Raw genomic sequence first — 26,689 nt, 5'->3', positions numbered from 1 at the left:
CAGCAAAATATGAAAGAAAGACAAGAAAGGATCAGAGAAGATCTTCAGAAACAATCACAAAACAAGTAATAAAATGGCAATAAATACATATCTATCAGTAGTTACTTTGGATGTGAATGGACTAAATGATCCAATCAAAAGACATAAGGTGAGAGATTAAAAAAAAAAAAAGACCTGTCTATATGCTTCCTACAAGAGACTCATTTTGGACCTAAATATACTGATCAAAAGTCAGGAGATGGAGAAACCTCTACCATGCAAAGGGATGTCAAAAGAAAGCTAGAGTAGCAATACTTATATCAGACAAAATAGACTTTAAAACAAAAGCTATAACAAGAAACAAAGAATGGCACTATATAATAGTAATGGGAACAGTCCAACAAGAAGATATAGCCATTGTAAATATTTATGCACCCAACATGGGAGCACCCAAATAACTTAAATCAGTTAAGAAAAAACATAGAAGAATTAATTGATAACATTGCAATAATAGCAGGGAACTTTAACATCCCCACTTACCCAATAATCAATGGACAGATCATCCAAACAGAAAATGAACAAGGAAACAGTGGGTTTGAATGACACCCTAGACCAGATGGGTCTAACAGATATATTCAGAACGTTCCATTCTGAAACAGAATATAAATTGTTTACAAATTGTACATGGAACATTCTCCAAAGATCAGCTATTCGCCCACAAAACAAGCCCCAACAAATTCAAAATGATCCAAGTCATACTATGCGTCTTTTCTGACCACAACGCTATGAAACTAAAAATCAACCATAAGTAAAACTCTGGAAAGATCACAAACGCATGAGGTTGAATACCATGCTACTAAACAATGAATGGGTCAACCAGTAAATCAAAGAAGAAATCAAAAAGTATATGGAAACAAACAAAAATGAAAACATAATGGTCCAAAAGCTTTGGGATGCAATGAAAGTGGTTCTAAGAGGGAAGCTTATAGCAATATAGGCCTACCTCAAGAAATAAGAAAAATCTCAAATAAACAACCTAACTCACACCTAAAGGAGCTAGAGAAAGAACAGCAAACAAAACCTAAAACCAGCAGAAGGAAGGAAATAATAAAAATTAGAAAAATAAATGATGCAGAAACTAAAAAGACAATAGAACCAATCAATGAAACCAGAAGCTGGTTCTTTGAAAAAAAAAATCAATAAATTTGATAAACCTCTAGCCAGACTTACCAAGAAAATAAAAGTACCCAAATAAATAAAATCACTAATGAGAGAAGAGAAATAACAACCAACACCACAGAAATACAATCATGAGAGATTATGAAAACCTATATACCAACAAATTGGACAATCTAGAATAAATGCATAAATTCCTAGAAACATATAAACTACTGAATCTGAAGCAGGAAAAATAAAAAATTCAAATAAGCCAGTAATCAGCAAGGAAATTGAATCAGTAATCAAAACACTCCCAGCAAACAAAAGCCCAGGACCAGATGGCTTCACAGTCAAATTCCACCAGACATTTAAAGAATAATTAATACCTATTCCTCTTAAGCTATTACAAAAAAAAAAATAGAAAAGGAAGGAAAACTTCCAAATTCATTCTATGAGGCCAGCATTACCCTGATACCAAAACCAGATAAAGACACCACTAAAAAAGAGAACTACAGGCCAATATTTATGATTAACATAGAAAAATCCTCAACAAAATACTAGCAAACTGAATCCAACAATATATTTTTAAAAATCATGCAGCACGGTCAAATGGGATTTATTCCTGGGTTGCAAGGGTGGTTCAATATTTGCAAATCAATTGATGTGACACATCAATAAGGGAAAGAATGAGAACCAAATGATCATTTCAACAGACAGAAAAAGCACTTGACAAAGTGCCATTCATGATAATAACCCTCAGCAAAGTAGACTAAGAGGGAACATACTTCAACATAATAACGGCCTTATATGAAAAAACCCACAGCAAAATCATCCTTAATGGGGAAAAACTGAGAGTTTTTCTCCTAAGGTCAAGAACAAGACAAGAATGTCCACTCTCACCCCTTTTATTCAGCATAGTACTTGAAGTCCTAGCCATAGCAATCAGACCACAAAAACAAAAAGCATCCAAGTCAGTAAGGAAGAAGTAAAACTTTCACTATTTGCAGGTGACATGATACTATATATAGACAATCCAAAAGACTCCACCAAAAAACCAACTACAACTGATAAATAAATTCATTAAAGTCACAGGATTCAAACTCAATGGACAGAAATCTGTTACATTTCTATACACCAATGATGAAGCAACAGAAAGACAAATTAAGAAAACAATCCCATTTACAATTGCACCCAAAATAATAAGATACTTAGGAATGAACCCAAACCAAAGAAGTGAAAGACCTCTTCTCTGAAAACTATAAAATGCTCATGAAAGAAATTGAAGATGATACAAAGACATGAAAGGACACTCTGTGCTCATGGATTGGAAGAACAAATATTGTTAAAATGTCTATACTACCCAAAGCAACATACACATCTAATGCAATGCCTATCAAAATACCAACAGCAGTTTTCACAGAACTAGAACAAAAAATCCTAACATTTGTATGGAACCAAAAAGACCCCACCCCAATAGTCAAAGCAATCTTCAAAAAGTGAAGCTGGAAGCATTATAACTCCAGACTTCAAGTTATATTACAAAGCTGTAATAATCAAAACATTATAGTACTGGTACAAAAAAATAAACAGATGGGTCAGTGGAACAGAATAGAAAATGCAGAAATAAACCCACAATTTATATGGTCAATTAATCTTCAATGAAGCAGGAAAGAGTATCCAGTGGCAAAAAGGACAGTCTCTTTAACTGGTGCTGGGAAATGGTGCACAAATGGTGCTGGGAAAACTGGACAGAAACATGCAAGGAATGACACTGGACCATTTTCTTATAACAGATAAAATTAACTTCAAATTTGATTAAAGATCTAAATGTAAGACAGGAAATCATAAAAATCCTAGAGGAGAACACAGGCAATAACTTCTTTGACATCAGCCATAGCAACTTCTTTCTAGATATGTCTCCTGAGGCAAGGGAAACAAAAGCAAAAAGAAAATACTAGGATAACATCAAAATAAAAAGCTTCTGCACGGCAAAGGAAACAATCAACAAAACTGAAAGGCAACCTACAGAATGGGAGAAGATATTTGCAAATGACTCATCCAATAAAGGTTTGGTATCCAAAATATATAAAGAACTTCTAAAATTCAACCTCCCAAAAAACAATAATCCAATTAAAAAATAGGCAGAAGCAAAAAACAAACAAACAAAAAAATAGGCAGAAGACATGAACAGACATTACTCCAAAGATATACAAATGACCAGCAGACACATGAAAAGGTGCTCATCATCACTAATCATCCAGGAAATGCAAATCAAGCTGCCTACCATAAGCTATCATCCCACACCTGTTAGAATGGCTAAAATCAGCAACACAAGACACAACAGGTGTTGACAAGGATGTGAAGAAAGGGGAACCCTCTTGCATTGTTGGAGGAAATGTAAGGGGTGAAGCTGCTGTGGAAAATACATGGAAGTTCCTCAAAAAGTTAAAAATAGAACCATCTAGCAATTGCACTACTGGATATTTACTCAAAGAATATGAAAACACTAATTCGATGGGATTAACATTTACCCTTATGTTTATAGAAGCATCATCTACAACAGCCAAGATGATGGAAGCAGCTCAAGTGTCCACCAATTGATGAATGGGTAAAGAAGATGTGCTATAGATACACAATGGAATATTATTCAGCCATAAAGAATGAAATCATGCCATTTGCAATGGCATGGATGGAGCTAGAGAGTATAATGCTAAACAACATAAGCCAGCCAGAGAAAGACAAATACCATATGATTTTACTCATAAGTGGAATTTAAGAAAAAAAAGCAGAAGGAAAAAAAATGAGAAAGAGAGAAAGAAATCAAGAAACAGACTCCTAATTATAGAGAACTGATGGTTACTGGAGGGGAGGGAGGCAGGGGATGGGTGAAATGGGGGATGGAGATTAAGGAGAGCACTTGTGATGAGCATCAAGTGATGTGTGGAAGGGTTGAATCACTGTATTGCACACCTGAAACTAATATAACTCTGTATGTTAACTGAAATTAAAAAAGAAACTCAAATATTAATACTGACAGCTTTAAAAAAAAAAAAAGAAAGAAACCATAAGCCTCCCTCCCCAAAATTTCTGTAAATTCCTGGTGCTTATGTGCTCATAGACTCCTCAGTTCACACATGGGGTTCCCGCTCCCTTTGTGTGTCACCTAGATAGCAAAGCTCAGTTCCTCACTGGTTTCCTCAAGAAACCTCCATGTGCATTGAGCCTTATACATGTTATGACAAATTTACTGAATGTTTAGCAGGTTGGAGGGGCCACATGACACAGTGATTGACCTTCCACCCTTCCACTGGTTCTCCTATGCTCCCAACCTTTCTCATCTCCTGGGTCCCTCTTAATAACAGCCCACAGCTCTCTCTGCTTGGACATACACAACAGTGTCCCCATGTGCAGGATGCTGCCCACCCCCACTGCTACCCCAAGCTGGCTGATCAAGAATTTTCATGAGGGCAGTCCTATGGGTTACTACCCTAAAAAGAATTTTTCATAAAGGATATTAAGTAGGAGGGAGAAAAATCCCTTCACTTTATCCCCCTTGTTGTGAGTGACCATCCCCCACACTGCCTGCTAAAGATAGCTCACATTGATTGAGGAATCACTAAAGATCCCTGTGCGAAGTAACACATTAAGATTCCCAACCACTCATAACCCAGAGAAACTATAAGATTTGGCCAGTCTCAGCTAAAGGGCATCAGGGCTGGGACTTGAACCCAGGGTGCTTTGAGCAGGATCCCCACTACCTTGAGCTACTCTATGGACACAGGCTAAAATGTTAGTGCCCACCAAGGCATCATCCCAGCACTTGGACATCAGAACAGCCCAGAGCTAAATCACAGAGGACGTTTCTTGTTGGTGAGAATAATCTCCAAGCCCTAAAGGGTCACTAGAAACAGAACACTGGCTTCCCCCCCCCCCCTTCTTTATCCTGCTTCCCATGCCTGGACTATGTGCAACATCCATGGCTGTCGGGAAACCTGATGATGCTTGGCGGCTCAAACACCCCATCTGCCCACACATCACTGGGCTGCGTGTCACCGTGCTACTGTTGCCGCTCCGGTCTCACAAATCAGGGAGCTCAAGTGAAAGGATGACTCCGCTTTAGGATTAGAAGGACCCTGCACCCTTCCCCAGCCCTCTGGGCATCATGGGAGAGTGACCTGGAAAATCAAATGCATAGAAATGTCCCAAAATATAGGAGTCTTGTTTGAGGCATAGTAAAACCTATTAGCTTGAGAAATTGGTCTGGAAATCTTATTAAAAGAGACAAATCATTCCGCCTTCTCTCGGGACTGAAAATATTGGGGGTAATAGACTTTCCCTGATGCCTAGGACCCATGAACCTCACATCAGGATCACAGCCAACCTCTGGCAAGGCTCAATTCAGTGCAGGTGATAAAGGCTATTATTTTTTTTTTAACGGGCAGTTCTGATTAATTCTGATTTCTTTGGCCAGCCACGGACTTATCTCTATCAGTCCCTCATTACTGTGAAGGTTGCAAGCCAGAAGAGCCAATGGCAAAGAGAAATAAAGTTCAAATTGTGGGTTTGTCATTATTGCATAGCTCAGCAGATAACTGTCCAGCACCCCCACCACACACACACACACACACACACACACACACCCAACTTCTCTTTCAATATGCTCAATTAACCCACGATGGAGATGGGAAAGCAAGGCACCATTCCATTATGAAACCTGGCCTTGCTCATCTTTGCTATTTAAGAGGAATGATAAGAAGAATCCTTCAAATATGTACGTTAGCTATTATCATTATGGTGGTTATGTTTGCTGGGCACTGATAGGTTCCAGAATATTGTGAATCACTGGAATTGAGCAGATGCTTATTCCATGCCTGGCACTATGCTAAGGGCTTTCTTCACATGTATCATCTCCTTTATCCTTGGAACAACCCTGTAGGTCAAGGGTTGGCAAACTTTCTCTGTAAAGGACCAGACAGAAAATGTTTTAGGTTTTGCAGGCTATTTTAGATTATGCAGGGTATTCTCATACACAAATCTGCTGTTGTAGTTTGAAAGCAACCACAGACAATATGTACATGAGTAAGTATGGCTGTATTTCAATAAAACCGTATTTACAAAATAAGCCAACTGGCCAGGTTTAGCCTGTAGGTCATCATGTGGATATGTGATTCCCAGGCTGGAATTTGGGTTATTTTCTCTCTCCTATATCCTCCTTCCTCCCTGCTCTTCCATTCTGGTTCTACTTCTAGAGGAAGGATAAAATAAAAGATGTTTTTGCATGTGACTACCCAGGGAGAGTTGGCTGTTCTCTTTCAACAAAAGGGAGAGGATCATTTTCATGAAGATCCTGCCTCCGTGGTGGCTATAGGGGGCCATCAGATTTCCATGGGTCAAGCGTCAATCTAGCTCCTTGTCTGCAAGCTCAGTATAGACTGTGGCTACTGATGAAAGACTCAATCCCAAGCTATTCCCAGAAGGCTTAGCAGGTCTTCGTGAGTCTTGGGTACATTTTTTTGTAACTTCCCAATGGTCTAACATGTGGCTTCTTTGTCCATGCTGGGGCAGTCCCCAGCAAGCCTGCAGCTGCAATCTTAGCTCCCCTCTGAACCCCAGACAGGGTCTATCTCCATGTCCCTCAGAAACCAGGGATTTGAGGAAGTCTGCTTTGCCCCCCTCTCTGAGCCACAACCCCTACCACCCATCTGAATATTCTATCTCCAACCAAAGTCATCTAATGGCTCAACAGATACAGAGAAATAAATTATCTGTCTTTCCTTGATGGCACTATAAACTTAGGGAGCAGTTTAGGATCTTAGACCAGGGTTTCTCAGTCCCTGCCCTATTGCTATTTGGGGCCTGATTGGTCTCAGAGGAGCTATCATATGCACTGCGGGATGATAGCAGCATGCTCTACATGCTAGATGCCTATAGCAACCCCTAGGTGTGACCTTCAAAACATCTCCCAATATTGCCAGATGTCCCCTAACAAACCACCACTGGCTGAAAACCTACTGTCTTTGGTCAAAGGGCAATCATTGCCTTTTGCTCTCAGCTGTAGATCCTAACTCCCAATTCCAGGAAAATAAGAAAGATCACAGGCAAGATATCTCAGCACCATGTCACATGATCTTTGGTGCAAGGTAAGCATAACTGTCCCCATCTTATGTAAGAGAAAACAGGCCTGTGTCACAGCAAATGAACAGCAGAACCTGGATTGAGATCCAAGCATGTCTGGTGCCAAGACCTGTGTGTTTCATAAACTACTGATGATCTGGTGGTAAGATGAACACTGGAAAGTTTTTTTTTGGGGGGGGGGGAATGGGGAAGTTTTTCTTGATCCATGTTGAACTAGAAACTGTACTTGCTCTTGCTTCAATGCTGTAATCCGGCCAACACTTTATGGAAGGTATTATTCCCCCTTGCTTTACAGAGGAGGAAACTGAGGCCCAGCAAACCTAACAAATGGTTTGATAACAACATAGCAAAAATGTTTAAGTCCAGTGTTTCTGTGTTCAGAGTTTTGACTTTTCAGCAACACCAACAGCAATGGGTGGCTGCTCCCTAACCGGGAAGCAGAGTCAAATTTCTCACCTAATACTCTACCTTTGTAGCCAGCATGTTCTGCAGGCAATAAGAAAGGGCTCGGCGATAAATGAGACCAACACCCCACCCTCACCTCGGCCTCTCTCTGACCTCTCCCCTGCCCCAGCTCTGTATGCAGTACTGGCCCGAGAAGACCTCCGGGTGCTACGGGCCCATCCAAGTGGAGTTCGTGTCTGCGGACATTGATGAGGACATCATCCACAGAATATTCCGCATCTGCAATATGGCTCGGGTAAGTGTACCCCCACCTTTGCTTCCTGCACTGCTTCTCCCCAAAACAGATGGAGGCTATCAGGAGAGGCTGCTGCACCCCAGCCAGGAATGTATGCCATGCCCTCCTGATAATCCCATCCTCCTCGGCGAAGCAATGCTTCTGCTGATTCCGGCTTCACACCCAACAATGCCTCTGACACTGAGAGATGCACGGGGAGACATCCAGCCCGCCATCCCCCTGTTCCCTGACACACTTGCTGCCTTGTAGTCAAAACTGTTCAGAAATGAGTGCCTCCCCACTGTGTTGTCTTGTTTTGGCGTGAGTTGATGCATTCTTTGATTGGATCCAGTAAGGTTTGGGCTTACTGACCAAGACCCTGAGAACACCAAGATGAAAAATAATTAGTTGCTTCCATGGGAAAATTCACCAGCTAGGTGGAGTGCTGGGTGAGAGGGAGATTAGTGGTCTATGAAGTGGCTAAAGACTTTGGTCTTTACTGGGGGCCCAGGGCGAACAGAACTCAGTTCACTGTCCAATGGGATGGTGAGATATGTTCTGAAAACATGAAGCTCGGGGTGTGGGGTGTGGGCGGGGGAGGGAGATGAATTCTGCCCAGTAGAGTTAGGGAAGGCTTTTCCTAGGGAAAGGGACATTTGACTTGGGTTTTGGAAATCAGTAGTTTTCCAGGTGGGGGAGGTGGAGGATGAGGGGCTGCAGGGAAGTCATGGCTGGAGAATCAGTGTGCACAAAGGTATAAAGATGAGCATGGGGATCATCTGTGACTCTCCCCATGATGACACGGCACAGACCCCATTGAGTCTGTGTCCCGCTACAGTGGTGCAGCCCCAGGGCATCAGAAGGGCTTGCATCCCTGGAAAAGCAGCCCTAATGGCCTCTCTGTTCTCAGCCTCAGGATGGATATCGTATAGTCCAGCACCTCCAGTACATCGGCTGGCCCGCCTACCGGGACACACCCCCCTCCAAGCGCTCTCTGCTCAAAGTGGTCCGGCGGCTGGAGAAATGGCAGGAGCAGTATGACGGGAGGGAGGGGCGCACGGTGGTCCACTGCCTGTGAGTACTAGGAGGGCTGTCTGGGTGCTGGGTGACAGGGTGTCTGTCCTTGAGGATGCCACTGGCCACAAACACCAGCCACAGGCATGCCTCACTGCACCACATCTCAACATCCCTTAAAAGCCAGGGAGTGTGTATTCAAGGAATTACAATCTTTCATGGACTGGGTGTCACCAGTTTGTTGCCCTGAACTAAGGTTGTGTGACGTGTTATTGATGCAAAACCTGGTGGCCTTTACGAACATAGGAGGTGGGCAGGCCACTTCCCAGCACGCCCAATAAGGAGATAAGCCCTACTCCCCAGCAGGAAGCACAATGTGTCCTGTTAGTTGCAAGAAAGCTAGGATGAAATGAGTTCCAGTGACCAGATCCTCCAGTTATCTCCTAAGGAAGGAAAGGAAGAGAGGAGCATGCGTTGATTGAGTTTGATGCCAGACATTTTAAGTGAATCTTAAAATACTATCTGCGAAGTAGATGTTATCACGTTGTAGTGAAAAACTGAGGCAAGACAGGGTAAGGGGTCGGGAAGTTAAGAGAGAAGCTTTGATTTAAAGCCACTGGCCTCCAAGCTAATATGCCATCTGCTAACCCACATTGCCTCTGAGTAAACCAAAGGATTCATTGGCCATGCTGGCCTGGGGGGGCATCCCTTGCCGTGGGTTTAGAGGGAACACAGGGACATGGGGAGCCTGAGAGGCTGATGGATGGCTGCAAAGGGCCCAGGGGACACTGTCTCCCACAGCTCTGTGGGCTCAGGTGGGCTGTATTTATACTTCCATTACTGGGGCACCCTGGAACCTTTACCTCCTATCTTAGAACTGGCATGGCCAGAGCACAGGGATTTGCAAATAGACCTTGACGTCATAATGTTCAGTGGAGGTCAGGACCCTTAAGGGACTGGGGCTGACAATCCGTCATCAAGAAAGTTACTTAATTGAGTGGGCCTCAGTTTCCTTATCTTTCCAGTGGGTATATTGAATTAGATCATCTTAAGGCCCCATCATGCTTTGGTATAAAATATTTAGAGAACAAATACAGTTCATCTACCACTATACAAATCCACAATATCATGGTAGCAAGTATGTATATGTTGTGAAAGTAATTACTTCTGAGAACCTGTGTCATAGTCTGCCAGAGGAGTATAAAGGGACCTCAGAGAAGGATCCTGCAAAGATCTTGGACACAGAACACATGTGTAGCCATAACAGCTATGCAACATATGACTGACAACCATTCCCTTTGCTGCTTAGTACGTGGAGGTTGGGGGAAGGTGATGGAACAGGCCCTATTCTTTTAAAATGTTGTGTCAGAGGAGGTAGGAGCAAGCTCTTCTCTCTTCAGAGTAAATATTTCTGGAGCCAGTGGAGGCATTAATAACACTTTACTGACCTCAGAATCAAGTTCAATCCTTACAAAACCAGCTTATTGCTCCCTTCTTAAAAATAGTGCATGCATACATCAAGAAAACCAGAGAAACACACACACATAGCTTACAGCCACCACCTATAATAATCCTTTCTTCCTAAAGGGCACAAATCACAAACCAGGGACCAGGAAGATGCTGTGAGGTGTGTCATGTTGATAGGTAATATTAACCAGACCAGGCTGGTTCTGCCCACATCCCCAAAACTGGCAACTGGTTCCCTGCTCCCTCCAGTTCCCTCCCACACACTGAGGTGGCCTCCCCTTTAAGTACATGGCCACACCCATTCCATCCAGGGTCTCACTCCACTAGGCCTGGGACACCTGTGCCCACTCCCCTCTTCCTCTTGGATTCTATCGTTCTTGCTTCAGAACGCTCCTTCTGGGGGGAGTCCCCTTCCTCCTCCTCCTCTGGGTGATTATCTTTTAGCCTGATTTTTTTGAAGGAGTACCTTTTTACCCATGTGCCCCCTTGCCAAGGTAACTAGGAAAGCATAGGCATATCCTTCTATCATCGGGGACCTTGGCATTTTCGTAGGCCCAGAAAACACAACAGACACCAAAATGCAGGCACTGGCCAGTGAATAGAAAGTACTGTCAGTACTTAAAACATTTGCTTGTTGGGTGTCCTGTAGATAAAACATCTGGGAAACCAAGCACCTTAGTTTCCATCCAGGTGTTCTTTAGATATAGGCCATTATATGAAATCATTAGTTGCTCTTGGTAACATGCCCAGGAGTTCCGAATCAGGCAGATTCCTAAATGGACTTTCAATAAATAGTTGGAGGGGTATTTCCATGAACATGAACTATGGAGCATCAGGAGGGACAGAGAGGTGACCCTGCCATGGAACATCAGGAGGGACAGAGAGGTGACCCTGCCAGGAGCTCTCTAGCTCTGCTCTCCTGATCAACAGGGTCTTGCTCAAACCAGGGTGTCCAAACAGAGACCTGTCGTTTCAGGATAGACCATCTCAGACCCACCAGCCCCATCTCCAAGCCTAGGCTGGCTAACCTGAGGCTAAGAGAGATGTCTCTGATGTTTCCGTCCTTAGTGGATAGAAAAACACTAGAATGAAAACCATCTAGGATCTTCCATTGTCTTAATTCGATGTGTAGGAGGATCCAAACATCCTTTTGGACAGGGATGCAGGCACCACATGTAAAAGGCACTGTTTGGGTCAGTGTGCCATGGGTGACTTTAACATGATCATAGAACCAAGGAAACATCCAGCTACTTGAATTTTCAAAAAGCATCTAGTCCAACCCCTCCATTATATGAATAGGAAACAACTTGCCCAAAGTCAGAGCAGATTCATGGCACCAATGGGGCTCAAACCAGTAAGGCTTTCACCACAGCCTGACTTTGCATTTTACCGGGGCAGCCACTCCCCACCACTGCTGATATGGCTTTAGGATCAGCAGGTGCTGGGGGGAGGGGATTTACCCAGGAATATAGCTCACCTCTTCACTCTGTGTTTAGAAATGGGGGCGGCCGCAGTGGAACCTTCTGTGCCATCTGCAGCGTGTGTGAGATGATCCAGCAGCAAAACATCATTGACGTGTTCCACATCGTGAAAACACTGCGTAACAACAAATCCAACATGGTGGAGACCCTGGTGAGTGTCCCAGGAAGCTTATTCCACAGCCAGGGCCTGACCCTAGTTCCCCTGATGTGGAGAAAGTGGCATCAGATAGTAAAAACCCCCAACAGCTGGGTGCATCCTCAGTCCTGACAGGCCACATCCTTTGCACATGGCTGTCTACTCTGCGCCCCTCCACTCCAACCTCACCAACTTTCTTTTCCTGCAGGGCAGCCCAAATATTAATCCTGACACCACTAACCCTGATACCACTAATTCAGGCTTAGGGGAAGGGATTCTGGATTAGTAGAGTGTGAATTATATTTTCAATTCAGTCCAATCCTATTCTAATTAACTTATGCGACTTGCTACAGTGTAAGCAGGGCTCAGACGCTTTGCAGAAAGGGATGGACAGTAAGTGGGCACACAGAGCCCAGGTCCTCAGGCCGCTGCAATGATGGGAACAGACCACACACAGGGAACTTTGACCTAAGAGTCTTGACTTACTTGAAGCGTGCTCCTACTCAGATTCTCATTCACAGACCAGCGGCGTCAGCATCACCTGGGCCCTTGTTAGAAATGCAGAATCTAAACCCACTCCAGAGTTACTCCATCAGTCTGTATTTTAGAAAGATTCCTGGATGCTCCCTATACACCTTACAGTCTGAGAAGCACCGGAGTCCAGAACAGTGAAAAGGAAGGAGGTGACCCCACCGGCATCTGGGAACACGTGGGTGTATGTAGGCACTGAGCAGAAGTTGGGGGGATGTCCAGGGACAGATAATTACATGGATAATTTTGAGTTGGCTGTTAGTGTGGAGGTAGATAACGTTTCCTCCAAAATCTGTGCCTCTAACCTAAATGCATTTCCCCTTTCCCTTTCATCTCTCTCCTCACCCCCTCTGCTCCCTCTCTGCCTTCCCCCCTCGCAGGAACAGTATAAATTTGTATACGAGGTGGCACTGGAATATTTAAGCTCCTTTTAGCCTGATGGGATGGGGAGCCTGCCGGAGCCCAGCGGCTGCTGCAGCTACGTGCCCCCCTCCCCTTTCTGTGAATGGTGACTGGGCTCAGGGGCTTAAAGCTGGCACCCTGCCCAACTCCAAGGAGAAGCCTGGAGGGTCCCGTGTTCTGTGGTAGGCTCTGCACCTTCCAAGTGCTCTCCTGGAGCTGTGGGAGGTGCTGCTCTGAAAGGCCCAGGCCTCCCTTCCACACCCAACCAAGCGGCGGCCACAGGCCTGTGCAGAAGTGCTCCTGTGGCAAGGCCCTGGATTTTTCGGTTCCCAGACCTCCTGCTTTTGCTCTTCTCAAGTTTGCGAATCTCCTGGCAAGCCCCCTGTGTGAGTGTTGGGGAGTGACAGCCTCAGCAGCACCTCCCTGCCCTACTTGTCCTTGGGAGTGGAAGGGATGTGTGCTCTCCCCTTCTGTGTCGTGGAAATGATTAGGGCTCTTGGAGGGAGGGGGGTCCCTGCTCTGCTAGCCCCCTGCAGTCTCCTTCAGGGTTCTCTGGCACTGGACACCTGTCGCTCTGGATCAGCGTGACCGCGGGATGCTCCTGAGACCACAGCAGAGGCCCCCACTCACACACCTAACCCGCATGGGGCTTGGCCCGATACCGTTCTGTACCCCTCCCCTAGCCTAGGCCTTGACCTGTCACTCACTGGCCAGCCCACTGTGTCCACAGCCTTTGAGAAAGGTTCTCTTTGCTTTTTGTAATTGGTGGGAAGGGGGAGCATGGAACTCTGCTGCTCTTCCTTGTCTTTGTGAAAAGGAACCATCTCTCTGGGGCAGGGCTCTGGCCAACCCTCTGTCTCTTGGGGGGTGGATAAGATTTGATTATTTTCCAAAATGTGTATGAAAAGAAACTGTTTTGGAAGTGTAAAATCTTAGTCTGTTATGTCAAAATAAAAGGGGGAGGGAAGTTTGAATGTGTAATATAAGACAAATCTCTCAGGCCTGTAATCTTTCCTGGCAATGTCCTTAAAAGATCCCACCCTGCAACAGCACTGCCATTGAGTAGGGAGACAGGCTAATCTGAAAATAGTCCCTTCAGTTTCCGGGGCTGATAAAATACCAGCTTTGTGCATCATCATGGATCTCCAAATTTGAACCCCCTCCTAGAGAAACCCCTAGCTGCCATCATGAGAAAGGTCAAGGTGGACCTAGTTATGCTTTGGTTTAAAATAAGCCAAGGATCTCTAGGGTCTTGTCCAAAGTGTGGGTGAGTCAGTGACAGGGAACCAGTATTTGCTCAGCACCTACTGTATGCCAGGCTTGGCACATTCCATATGACATCTCACGCAGTCCTAGAACCCCCATGAGAGAACTACTAATCTGTCATCATCTCTACAATTGGGGAAACTGAGGCATCTTCCTCAGTGATGAAATTCTGGGTTCTGACCAGGCAGACATTGGTGATAAGACTTGATCACACCATTTTCTTCATCTTTCTCAGCAAAGCAGTTATTTTATGGAGGGTAAAATAAGGCCAGAAACTTCTAAGCAGAGAACTCCACAATGGATATCTAATTCTTTCTTTCTGATGTGAGTTCTTACGTGAAGCCCAGAATTTCAGATATATCTTCAGAACTCATTCCCGGCTCCCCAGGAAAGCTAGTCCCATCTAATTTCTTAGCCCATGAAAACAGGTGCGTGTTCCCTCAGGCTATGAGATCTTCCAGCCAGGGACACACTCTCTACCTTGGTCTCCATTGGGTGCTCAAGCACAGTTTCTGGCAAACTCAGGGTGGCCTGGGATCTAGAAAGCTCCACTTGGAAGCTGTCTAGCCCCAGACAGGGGATGAGGAGTAGAGAATTCAATAAGCCACAGGTTTTTGCACCCAAGAGCTCACTGTATACTGGAGAAATTGAACCCCAGTGCAGAGGTGGTGAAGCATAGGAGTATTATATGAACCTGGGAGCAAGACTCTGCCTGCCTAGGGCTTCCTAGAGAAGATGGCATCCATTCCAGCTTGGTCTCAACAGGTAGAAAAAGGGAAGAAAGGCAATCAGTCCAAGGGATCTGGATATGCCATGACGAAGAGGTATGAAAACCCCTTGGGATGGGGGCGCATCTGGGGAGCAGGGGAAGTCAGGTGGTATGGTGGGAAGTGAACCTAGCTGGAGCATAGCACTGTAGGAGGGGTGGCAGGGGATGAGCTGGGGCACGGAGGAGAGAGCTCACTTAGAGTATAGACTACCCTTGAGGGCAACAGGGAAGCCAGCAGAGCTACTGAGTGATATGCTCGGCTCCATTAGAGAAGACTCCCTCTGGGGCGAGTGGGGCTGCCTCTTTTCTTTTCATCAGACACTGTGAAAACATTCCCTTCAGTGTGTGCGTTTTAATATCACATCTGTCTGTCTGTCTGCTCATTATTTTGTTGCGAGAACAAAATATGCAGTGGATCATGAGACTCAGCTTCTGTGAGAAACTCAGGATCTCTGCTCAACCATGGAGCAGGGTGACGAATTCAGGCCTCCAGACCCATGAGGATGGGATATGAAAGGAGCCCACAGAAGCTGTTCCCATTGGCATGGGCTCTGGAGCTGTCTGAAAGTCCAGGGACACCAGACTTGATCACGGAAAGGCTGTCACTTTGGAGGTTCAAAAGGAAGCATCTCAAAGTGAAGGAAAGCGGAGGAGCCCCCCACCGAACTCTCTCTTCTCCTTTGATGGGTCCCTTCCCTAGTGTGCTTGAGCCGGCCCCCTGGCTCCCAGCCACTGCTCCAGCCAGCGCCCACACAGCCTCCCAGGAGCCTATAGCCGAGCAAATCAGCCTGGCATATGCTCTTTTCTCAGATCATGGCTCATCCATGCTGAATGGGGGAGGGGAACTATCCACACAAATCCTAAGATTTATTCTGCTCCAGAAGGGGTGACGGAGCTAGCAGATAAAAATGACACTGCCTTCTATCGTTTCAAATGGTAGGAATTTAAAATGTGACTTCAGGGAAAAGGGAAATTATAAAAACACAGGCCGTGGTGGGGTAACCAGCCCAACAAGGGCCCCCCATCTTCTCAAAACCCAGCCGCTCTCTAAAGAGGGCAGGACAGTGAACAGGTCTTAGGCTAGTTAACAAGGGATGAAACTAAGGCTTGTGATGGGGATATCTCCCCCTAAGATGGGGCACTGGTGCCCTGGAACTTGGACTTGATCCAGTCCCTGGGAAATAAGAGCAAACACCCTCAAACCTATCTTCCCACCCTACTCCACTCAGACGGTGGGCTACCTTTGATGATGCAGAGGAAAATAGTATCCATGCTCTCTGAGCCTCCACAGCAAGGGCCAGCCTCTTCTCTCTGGGATGCCAAAGAGAGTTGCCCCCCGCTTAGTACAGAGCCTCTGGGTCACCTAGTTACGGGCTCTGCAGAAGATATGAGGAACTAATGAGAAGCCAGGAACTATTACCAACCTGTGTCTATTTGTGGCCTAGTGGCTTTAGGAAGTAACTTAGCTCTGCCTCCACTGTGCCCTTTCACCCTTTCTGGGCCTCTAGATGACCACAGCACCCTCCTTTCATGGGAACGGAGGGATCAGATTGCTCTTAATGCTTGCCCTCTTCTGTGCGTGTATCCAGAGCAATGGCCTACCCCATGTCAGCCTTCACATGGAACCAGGGGACCCTTTGTTGGGGACTGTAACCTGGGAGCTCACTGAATTCTTCCAACATCTCTAAGAAGTGTTTATGATTGTCACCATTTTACAGATGAGGAAACAGAGGCTCAGAGAGGAGAAATCAGTTCCCCAGTTAGTGACTAGGCGAGCCAGCAATTAAATTTCTTCTGACTCCAAAAACAATATTTTTCCACCACGATGTCTCAGATTTTCTCATGGATCTACCCATAACATCAAAGACTAGAGTGGAACAGATAACCCAGTGGATCTTGTTGTGAAGCCCAAAGCACACAAGCCTAAAATTGCATTAGTCTCTTGATTCACTTTAACAATTCATGCAATACTTCCATTCCACTCTAATGTGCCTGAATTTCTTTAAAGGACTATTTTTTAAATGATGTGCCCTAGTCCTTCAAGTGGCTTTGGTCCCCTCAACCCACTATGACATAATCTAGGGAATCATATCCCAGTCTGAGAATCACAGTGTCTGGCCATACTGTTTCCTCATGAGACCAGGTCCAGACTCAGGTTTAAGACCAGCTCAGCTTCCCCTAGATAGATGCTTTGGTGTGGGGGTTCCATGACCTCACCACTCATGGGTTGATCTCAACTCAAGTTTCTTTCAGCTGGATGCTGGAAGGAACCCATTGGCATATCCTAGGATGATGAGGATATGCTCATCTGCCTTGGTGAAGGCTGAGCCCATATTACCCTAAAGGAAAAGGAGAAGATGTATACAGCCTTTCTGAACAGATTCCTGAATTCTGGGACTTCTAGACTTTGTCTGGGTGAAGTCACATGGTTTCTAATGTGGGCAAATCTAAGGACATGCTTCACATGAGGGGCTAGGGTCTGGAAGGCTTCTCACTTTACTTTAATCATACATACATACATACATAATGGGTTCCTGCAACATGCCAGGGCCCTGGAAGGGGTGCTGCCAGGAAGCACAGATTATTATGGCACAGTTCATCCCTTGGTGAGGCATGCAGTTGGTTGGAAGAGCTTATAGTCTTCAGTTCAAATCACAGCTTGGCCATTCTTAGCTATACAATGTTGGGCCAACCAATTAATGGCAAAAGATGTGAAAAAAGGAGCCTCGGCCACGTAGAAGGCACAGATTTGGAGAACTTTGAGTAAGAAAACAGCAAGGCAAGGTCAAGAAGTTGGAACCCAAAAGAAATATTCAAGGATGCACATGGAATATAGGGCAAAGTGGTCACTTCTGTGGTCCCCAGGACAGGGGACAGGGAGGGCTGGCCAGGACCACTAGGAGCAAAGATGCCACTTTAGACCAAGTTTCAATGTCTTGGAGAAAAGATGATAATTTTCCCTCTGTCTAATCAAATCCTATTTCTTCATCGTCTGTTCCCCATTGCTAAACTAGTTCCTGTTGTATGTTCTCCCTAGGATTCACACTTCCTCAGCTTCAGTATGAATCCTTGTTGTGTGCATACAGTTATCAGTCTAGTTAGGCAGCTGTGGACAGCAGAAGTGAGGCCCAGGGAGGAATAGCGAGGCACTCACCAGGTCATTTCAGCAGGAGTAACTGTCCTACCCAGACCCAGAGATATTGAAGGAGATGATAATTCTCCTACACCCCACTGCCTTAGAACAGAATGAAGAAAACCACCTTCCTTTAGCCTGCACCTAGCCATTCCTGGGCTAGACAGACAGGCCATCAGCACCCCGCTAAGTCAGAAGTGATGCCATGGGAAACATGAACCAGCCCAAGAGGAAGATAAGCAGGATGTTAACAGACTGTGCTGGGCTATATCTGTGTCAACCACAGCTACAGGACAGATCAGAAGATGAAACTTGAGTCACATAGATGGCCATTTCATCTCAAAGCCCTGACCTGCTTTCCCCACCATCCTACTAGTCAGAGCTCCTTCTCAGCTGATGATGCCAGCTCCAAATCACAGACCAATAAAACAGGAAAAAGACAAAGTGAATCCAACTAGAGGAGACCAGGTGAGATACATCATTGTTCCTATATTCCCGTGCAAGGATTCCAATTTGAAGATTCTCTGTGTATATACAACTGAAAGTGATAAAAATATATGGCATTGGCAGCACCTAGCAAGGATCTGCTTTTGATGTCATATACAGTCTGAGCAGCAGGGAGAGAAGTACATGGCAAAAAGTGGAGGGGACTGCTAAACTCATGTCCTCTGACATATATTTCAGAGTTACAGATATGACCCTCAGAAGCACAGCAGAGAGGTCTAAGCCATATTCATGAACAGGAGAAGACTTTCTACTGGTTTATGGCTAACTAGAGGTAGACTTTTACATACCACTGGCTGTGCAACTGTCTTAGAGACCAAGTCCATCTCTTGCATGCCTCCTGCCCACCCTCAGAAAAGATGGGAAAGGTCATCAGAGTGGCCACATTCACTTCCACATTCACTCATAAATTTTAGGTCCCCAAGAGGTAGAGTCAGCACCTACAGTGGTAAGACCCCACACCCAGCATCCTAGCTGAGAGCTTGGGGATGATCCATTGGGGCTGATATAAGGGATGTGAGAAAACTCAGGATGAGTCTATAAGAAAGACCCTTTGGGGCTGGATCACCAAGGAACATCCTTCAGAGCTGCTCTAAGTGATGGGATTTAGACTCTGACTCTTGATTGGAATGTTCAGAAAATAAGGGTCCAGGGGCAGTAGAGCATTGGGCAGGAAGGTACTGATATGAAATCCTGGAGCTCAGGGTAATTCATATAATTCATGGTTCCTTGGTGAGTGGAATTCTTAGATTTGGGGGAGGAAGGGGAATGTGAAATAACCTGCCAATGGTGCACTAATGAGTCCCCGTAAGCATACTTCAGTGCTCTTGGGCTTGTGAATACAAATCCATAGACCTCCTATAGGATGATCTGACAAGCTCTCAGTGCTCACCATACCCCTATCCCTCCCATGGAAGATCAGTGATGGAAGATATTCCTTGGATCAAAGCCCCAGAGCAGTCTGGAGGCTCAGAGGGCCAAGCAGTATCCTCCCAGGTCAAATCAGACTTCCAAAGGATCAGACATAATGTTAGTGCCCATGTGCCTATATATCATTGGACAAAATTCAAGCATGGTTTGCTAGTCCCAGGTCACTACTTTGAGTGGAACTAGGATCAATGCATGAAGTTTGATGATTTTAAGGAAGAACTGGCTGTGTGCCAGAGAGTATGAGCTGCCCATCTCAGCAGTGGTCCAACAGAGGCCAGACTTTAAAGCGAAGAAAGAGCATTGAGGAGATGACCTTTCACTCCCTTCCACCCTAGATGGGTGATATGTTATGGAGCTTGGACTGTATTTGAACCCCTTTATTCCTACAAAGCACAAAGCCAAGGCTGTGCTTGGTTTGTGCCGGTTGAAGTCCCCTACTCTCCTGCCCAAGTCTTCCCACCATGCAGGCCGAGATGCTGCTCTGGCCCCATATTCAGGACTTATCCTGGCTGGTTATCACAAGAAAGTCCAGAAAGAACAGTTGCTTTGCCATAGACCCAATGCCTACCAAGATCTGTGATGAGACCAACCATAGTTCAGGCCCACTGGCCAACAAGGCCATCAGTGACAGCCAGAACTAGCAAAGGTCCAAGCAGGACCCAGAGCAGGGCTTTGCTTTGCACACACATTATCTCCAGAGGCTACTTCTACCCCCCTTCCTACTTGAGGCCTGTTGAAGCAGACTGCAAAAGCAAAAGCACAGTGACTCAGTCGGCACATAATTATAGTCATCCCCAGGGCATCCGTGTCATTGCCAGGTGGATCCTGGTCTAGCCCAGGTTAATTTACGCTAACCCATTTTGGCAGTCAGACTCAAAAGCACTTTTCTACCTTCTGTTTTCACCCTACATCAACTGGCCAACAAAAGGCAAAGAAAGAGTCAGGGCTTCTACCCTTGTCTTGGCTCCCGGACACCATCATCGCCCCCTAAGGGCCATCATGGGGTTCCCACTCGACTCTAGGAAGACTGACATCATCACATCCACTGGGCATATGATATTGCATGAGACCAAAGTCTCCACACTGTTTGCAGCCTTCTCCGTGAATCCCAATGGCCTGCACTTGTACAGTTTGGGTGTTTGATAGATAAAGCACGTATGAGAAGAGAAAACAAAATAAATCAACTTTTCCAAAAGCCAGCACTGTGCTGTCAATGTTCTTTTTTTTTTTTTTTTTTTTTTCCTTTCCAATTCTAGCTTAAAAAAAGCAGAAGGTAAATAATGTCAGGTCAATGAATATCAGATATATTTTTTGACTGTACATTACAGTGAAGTGTAATCTTTTTACACCTGCAAGTCCATCTTATTTATTCTTGTAAATGTTCCCTGACAATGTTTGTAATATGGCTGTGTTGAAAATCTATACAATAAAGCTGTGACCCTGAGATTCATGTTTTCCAAAGATATTCGCACTGGTGTCTTCCTGGGATTGGGTGAGGGTGAGGGGAAGACAGGAGGAGGGGAAGGAAGAGGAGAAAAACCTAGGGTTTCTTTATGTTCATTTAATCCTCATGTCTACAATGTAGGAAATGTGTATTATCCCCTCTTTGCAGATGAGAAAGTTGGAAGTTCATAAATGTTAAGAGTTTTCCCATGAATATACATAAAAAAAAAGGTTGACTCTAAAACAGTTTTCCCCCAAGTATGGTCCAAAAATTCACTCAGGAAGTTTACTAACAGGCAAATTTCTAAGCCCCTACAGAGTCACAGTTTCAAGATCTGCATATTAACAAACTACCTGGATATAGAAGTTAACTACTGGTGCATAATATACCTCCCGAAAATGCAGCGACTTGAAGCAACAATCATTTGTGGTGGTCAGCTGGTGTCTGACTACTCTGGGCCAGGCTTGCCTAGGACACCTTGGCTAGGGAAGCTCTGCTCCATGTAGCTCATATCCTCCCCCTGGCAACAGCGAGCTAGCCTAGGCATACTCTTCTCACGATGATAGCAGGAAGACAACAAAAAAATTCCAATCATGTGAAGTTGCTTTGAGACCTGTCTGAAACATCCCATTAGATAAAGCTGGTGCTGTGGCATCAAGGGACATGGAAATATACTCTACCTTTGACAAAGAATCTGTTTTTCAATGTTCCAATAAATGCTGGCATTAGGTATCACACCAGTGGTGCCAGATGTAGACTTGAACCCTCTCATCTCAGAGTATTGGTCCCTAGAACACCTACATCAGCTCACCTGAGAAACTTCTAAACATGCAGAGTCTGATTCAGTCAGTCCAGGATGGGTCTCAGGAATCTGCATGCTTTAACAAGGGCCCCAGGTGATTGTAACACAATGCTGAAGTTGGGCGAGCACTGTTCTAAATGCTGTTGCTGTTAGAGAGGGCCCAAGCACACAAGGAGACAAATCAGTTCCCAAACTGGTGTATGAGGCTACCAGTCTCTGAGTTGGATGCAAAGCTCTCTCCAGGTAAGCAGAAGAAATGGCTAGAACTAATTCTTGCGAGTCGACTGGTTCCTAAGCTTTTTGTGTGTATCCAGCTACAAGCATGAGCCATGGGGCCAGAGCCAGGGTTCACTTATTGTAATTCAGCCTTTGGACCCCTGGGAGTGTTCTTCAACCTGAGGGATCAACATGTGGTACCCATCAGACCCCACTCCCACCCCCACAAGCCACAGAGCCTAGAGAACATGTGCTTCTCAGCTTGAGTCCTAAGTGGGGAACATGATAGCCAGCCAGCTAGTAATCCTTGTCCCTTGGTCCCTTGTCATGTTACTCTCACTTATTCTTCCTGCATTATTTATTCTTTTGCCACAAATGTAATAGTTGACATTGGAAAAATAAAATGAGAAAGAAGGAAAAATCCCACCTATCTCCTAATAACAAAAGTACTTTGGGGCATATCATTTTCCCCCTTAATGGAAATACCTTTCCAATAGTTATTTATAAAAGTAGCATATGCCCACTTGAAAGAACTCAATACAAAATTGTTCGAGACATAAGGTAAAACTCACCACTTCTCGAAGGTGCTTATTAATATTTTATGCCATCCCAGACCTTTCTAGGGATATATAAATACATATACATATATATATATATACATACACACACACACACACACACACACATATATATATATACACACACACACATGCTGATAGGCTTCTTTCCACCTAACATTATGTTGTGGACATGCTTATGCATGCTTAACACCATTTCCATGGATATCTGCTTAAATAGCTGTTACCTTTCTTGACACCCTCCAGTACTCCTACAACCTGAAGGTAATCTGATTTGAGTATGTCAAGACTCAGGTGGACTCATAATGACGTCTTTGAGTTGTCATTAACAGTGAGGGACACAGACCCCTGTGTGTGCCAACCTGGAGACTGGCCATGGTGACACAATCCTTTTTACATAGCTACTAGCTGCCCAGGTGACTTCTGGCTTGGCCCTCCTTTCTGGCTGGACCAGGAGTGTGGTTCTACATCAAACCTCAAAGCACCTTGGTCAGGCTCTGATGGGTAGCTCTAGTTTGGCTTAAGATCTTCCTCTAACCCAGGTATTCAAGCTGGACTCCAGGGGGCCTAAAAGCCCTCAGACCCTTAAGAACATGGCACAATGTCACTGACATGCCATGCAAGAGGCAAGAAGGAAGATTTGATTTTCTCTGGAAAGTCTGGGATAGTAAGGAGAAAGGGATCAGGAGAAGTGCAGAAGCAGCTGGTGAGATAGGGAAAGGAAGCTGTTCTTGGTTAATTTTAGGAAATTCTTGGGATCCCTGGGTGGCGCAGCGGTTTGGCGCCTGCCTTTGGCCCAGGGCGTGATCCTGGAGACCCGGGATCAAGTCCCATGTCGGGCTCCCAGTGCATGGAGCCTGCTTCTCCCTCTGCCTGTGTCTTTGCCTCTCTCTCTCTCTCTCTCTCTCTCTCTCTCTGTGACTATCCTAAATAAAAATTTAAAAAAAATTTTTAGGAAATTCTTGACCATTAGGAAATGCAATTAGACTCCACAAGGGCTCGGCATAAGTAACTTTCTCTGAAACCTAGCAAAGGGACTGAACCTGAAATCTCCATTAGCATGCAGTAGAGATCCAGCACCTACAGAGAGATGACACCCACACACTGATCACTGGAGACAGAAGCATGGCAATAAACCCATGGAAATTGTAAGAAACTGAGGAGGATGTCAGTTTCCACAGTCCATGGATTAGGCATTGGAACAAAGTTAAACTAATTATTCAAGGACATCCAGAGTGCATGAAAGGAAAGAGAAACATATGGAGAAAAATAGATGCATAGACAGGGAAAATAAATGGAATGTACAAATGAATGACTGTATCAGTATATTAACAGCAATTATCTCTCATCATAGAGAACATGAGTAATTTTTGTCCTTTACATGTTCTATATTTTCTAAATTTTATATATTATTCTTACAACTTAAAAAACCCAATTATATAAAAATATGGGGAGAGCAGAACATAGGAAAATGAAAGCAGGATAGACAAGATGATACCAGGAATGGGATCATACTCAAAAGACTTGCCATACATCAAAAACTTGGCACTGCCCAACCACCCAAGGAGGAGGACACAGTCGATTAACTTAATGTCCAAAAGGGAAAAATAAACCAGTTGCTCAGCATAAATAAAAGTATTCCTGCAACAGAGGCCAGAAGTAATTTTTTTCCATGAGTCCCCTTAATAAAAAGAAGGGCTTCAACAACATCCTTAACAGAACGCAACATTTCACTATCTGAAGGCTGATAGTCTCTTGCCATGGAACAAGTTGGTAAAAGCTCTTTACTGGAGGACCAAATTGAAGGGGCCCAACTACAAAGTTCTCTGCAAGTCAACCTGAGCCAGGTATAGGTATTAACATCTCCTTTTGAGTGATGGGGACCGTAACACCTATATGTGCCCAAATAGAAGGGTTCATCCCTCTGTGGGGTGAGATGGGGCGGGGCAGGGCCAAAAAACCATGCTCATCTCAGGCTCTGACCATGGCTGACTCCATCTGATCCTACAAATACCTCTAAAATACCTGTACATTCATAAAAGCTGGAAACTTAGTTGCCAAGCCGCTGAGTGAATCTGGGAGGAGTTTCCTCTGATGATGAGACACAAGGAGCTGAAACGAGAATCATAATCAGTGGTTGGTGCTGAATCATGGTTTGCTACCTACACCATGTGAAAGAGCCTCAAAGAAGATAAAGCAGTTCATCCCTCCAGATGGTCTGCACTCACTCAGAAAATTGGCCAATCGTCCATTTCTATCTCCTGGGAGATTAAATGACATTAATAAAAACCTCTGTGGGAGGGGGAATGGCAGGGAGAAACTTGCAGAAATGCATGCTGAGGATTTGTGCTTTCATGCCCCCAATCTGTTCAGAGCTGCCCAGAGGGAGGCTGGGAGAGGAGAGCGTGCTCTCATCTGAATATGCAGGAGACTGGGTAGAGCAGATGCCTACTGTATCACTTCAAATATCCTCAACATCACCTCTGATCTCCTCCATGGCTGTTGTGAGCAAGCAGCCTTCTGCAGATGCCGCGCAGGGGCAGCCACGGTGCCTCCCCTCAGCCCTGCTCTTTACCTTTTGCTTCTGCCCCACAGCTTCTGATGTCATGCTCTAGGATGCCCACAGGAACCCACTTAGCAGTCATTTGTGTGCCACCCAAAAATGTGGGGGAGTTAACCATCCCCCCAACCCGTCATCACCATGGGGCAAACTTTGACCAATAGGAGACTGGAGCCTGTCAACAAATGCTTTCTCCTTTCTTGCCTCTGAAGGCAGTTCTGAACTGTATTTCATGTAACTTTTCAAATGGTTCTAGAACAAGCAAACAGACCCTTGTAGGAGTAGCCAACTCTATAATACAACCTTGTTATTGCCTCTCCTTCCCTCCTTCTCTGATTTACGTCTCCTACTCTCATTGCTTTTTGGAGCCATATCCCCAAATAAAACATTATCTTAGGCTTGGCTTTGAGGAGGGTACTAACTGGGAAATTGGGCTAAGCTATGCACAGTACCCCCACCCTCCAGCTGCTAATATGAAATGGGACCCTGCCAACCCACATAGAAGGCTTCCAGCTGTCCTATTAAGCTTTTGATCCAGAGACAAAAATGGACTTGGTGTGAAGTGATTCATATGGGAGAATTTATAGTCATGTCCTAGGCTCATCCTATATGTCATGGTAATTTGCTACTGAGATTTGGGAACAGGAGTCCTGCCTTCCCATATTTTTGCTGAAAATAGTAAGCCTGCCCAATAGACAGTAAGAAGGACCATAAGTTGCACCAAGGAAACCCTACTGTGAGCACTAGCATAATGGAGTGGTTAGCCAATGGGGCGGGGGAATATCTGCCCACAGAACAAGGAACTTGCACCAATACCTCCTCCCAGCCTGCCCCTGACAGGACAGGACATGTAGGTAGCTAGCTCCTAATGGAGGAAATTGTGCCAGGAAAATGTGAAAAGGAGAAGGGAATGTCCAGTCAACACTAAACACAGGTACAAGCCTCTTCAGGGCTGATGAAGCTCCTATACTGAGAGCCCCAGCTCTGGCTAAGCCCCCTGCCCTCACAATCTGTCAGATTCTCCAGCTGGCAGAGAAAAATAACCATATCTCACCTCCTTCCCCTTCCCTCTTCTTCCCCCACCGTGTTTTCTGGCAGCTCCCAACTCTGAGCAAGCTCAGAACTCCACTTATAAGGATGAATAAACAGGAAAACATCACCAGACACATGAAAAGATGCAAGAGTTCAAAGCCACGGTTCACTTTGAGAAATCAGAGAAAGTGACTGTCCATGAAATCAAGGTTCTTGCCAGGGATAGAAAGACATTGTACAATGAATACAAATGCAGAAAAACACTAGATTTCTTAACTGAGTCCAAGAAATTTTTTATTGTTGTATCCAACAAAACAAATTGCTGACAATGCTCACCAAAATAAAACACAAATATTCAAAATTTGGAAATTTAGAATAGAAAAGGGATATTATAGTGAAAAGGGAAATTATACACTACAAAAGGATATTATGAACAACTGTGGAGACTAATTTTAAAATCTTGATCAAGTGGA

General features: G+C 44.9%; 1 protein-coding gene across 13 annotated transcripts in view; it reads left to right on the top strand.

Moving 5' to 3' along the window:
• Positions 1 to 26,423, top strand: part of PTPRT (protein tyrosine phosphatase receptor type T) — a 1,044,320-nt gene extending 1,017,897 nt beyond the window's left edge. For 10 of the 13 annotated variants that reach the window (XM_035705866.2, XM_035705863.2, XM_035705865.2 and 7 more), the window contains 4 exons: positions 7,847 to 7,972; positions 8,862 to 9,025; positions 11,929 to 12,064; positions 12,961 to 21,045. In XM_035705866.2, the coding sequence (XP_035561759.2) occupies positions 7,847 to 7,972; positions 8,862 to 9,025; positions 11,929 to 12,064; positions 12,961 to 13,014 (480 nt within the window). In that variant the 3' untranslated portion in view covers positions 13,015 to 21,045. Of the gene's footprint in view, positions 1 to 7,846; positions 7,973 to 8,861; positions 9,026 to 11,928; positions 12,065 to 12,960; positions 21,046 to 26,282 lie in introns of those variants that run through there. The other 3 variants (XM_035705859.2, XM_049100205.1, XM_049100203.1) reach the window with 1 other exon arrangement.
• Positions 26,424 to 26,689: the final 266 nt, after the last annotated feature.

The sequence above is a fragment of the Canis lupus genome, chromosome 24 (assembly GCF_003254725.2).
Source record: "Canis lupus dingo isolate Sandy chromosome 24, ASM325472v2, whole genome shotgun sequence".
Lineage (NCBI taxonomy): Eukaryota > Metazoa > Chordata > Mammalia > Carnivora > Canidae > Canis > Canis lupus.
This window is presented reverse-complemented; position numbering and strand designations above follow the sequence as displayed.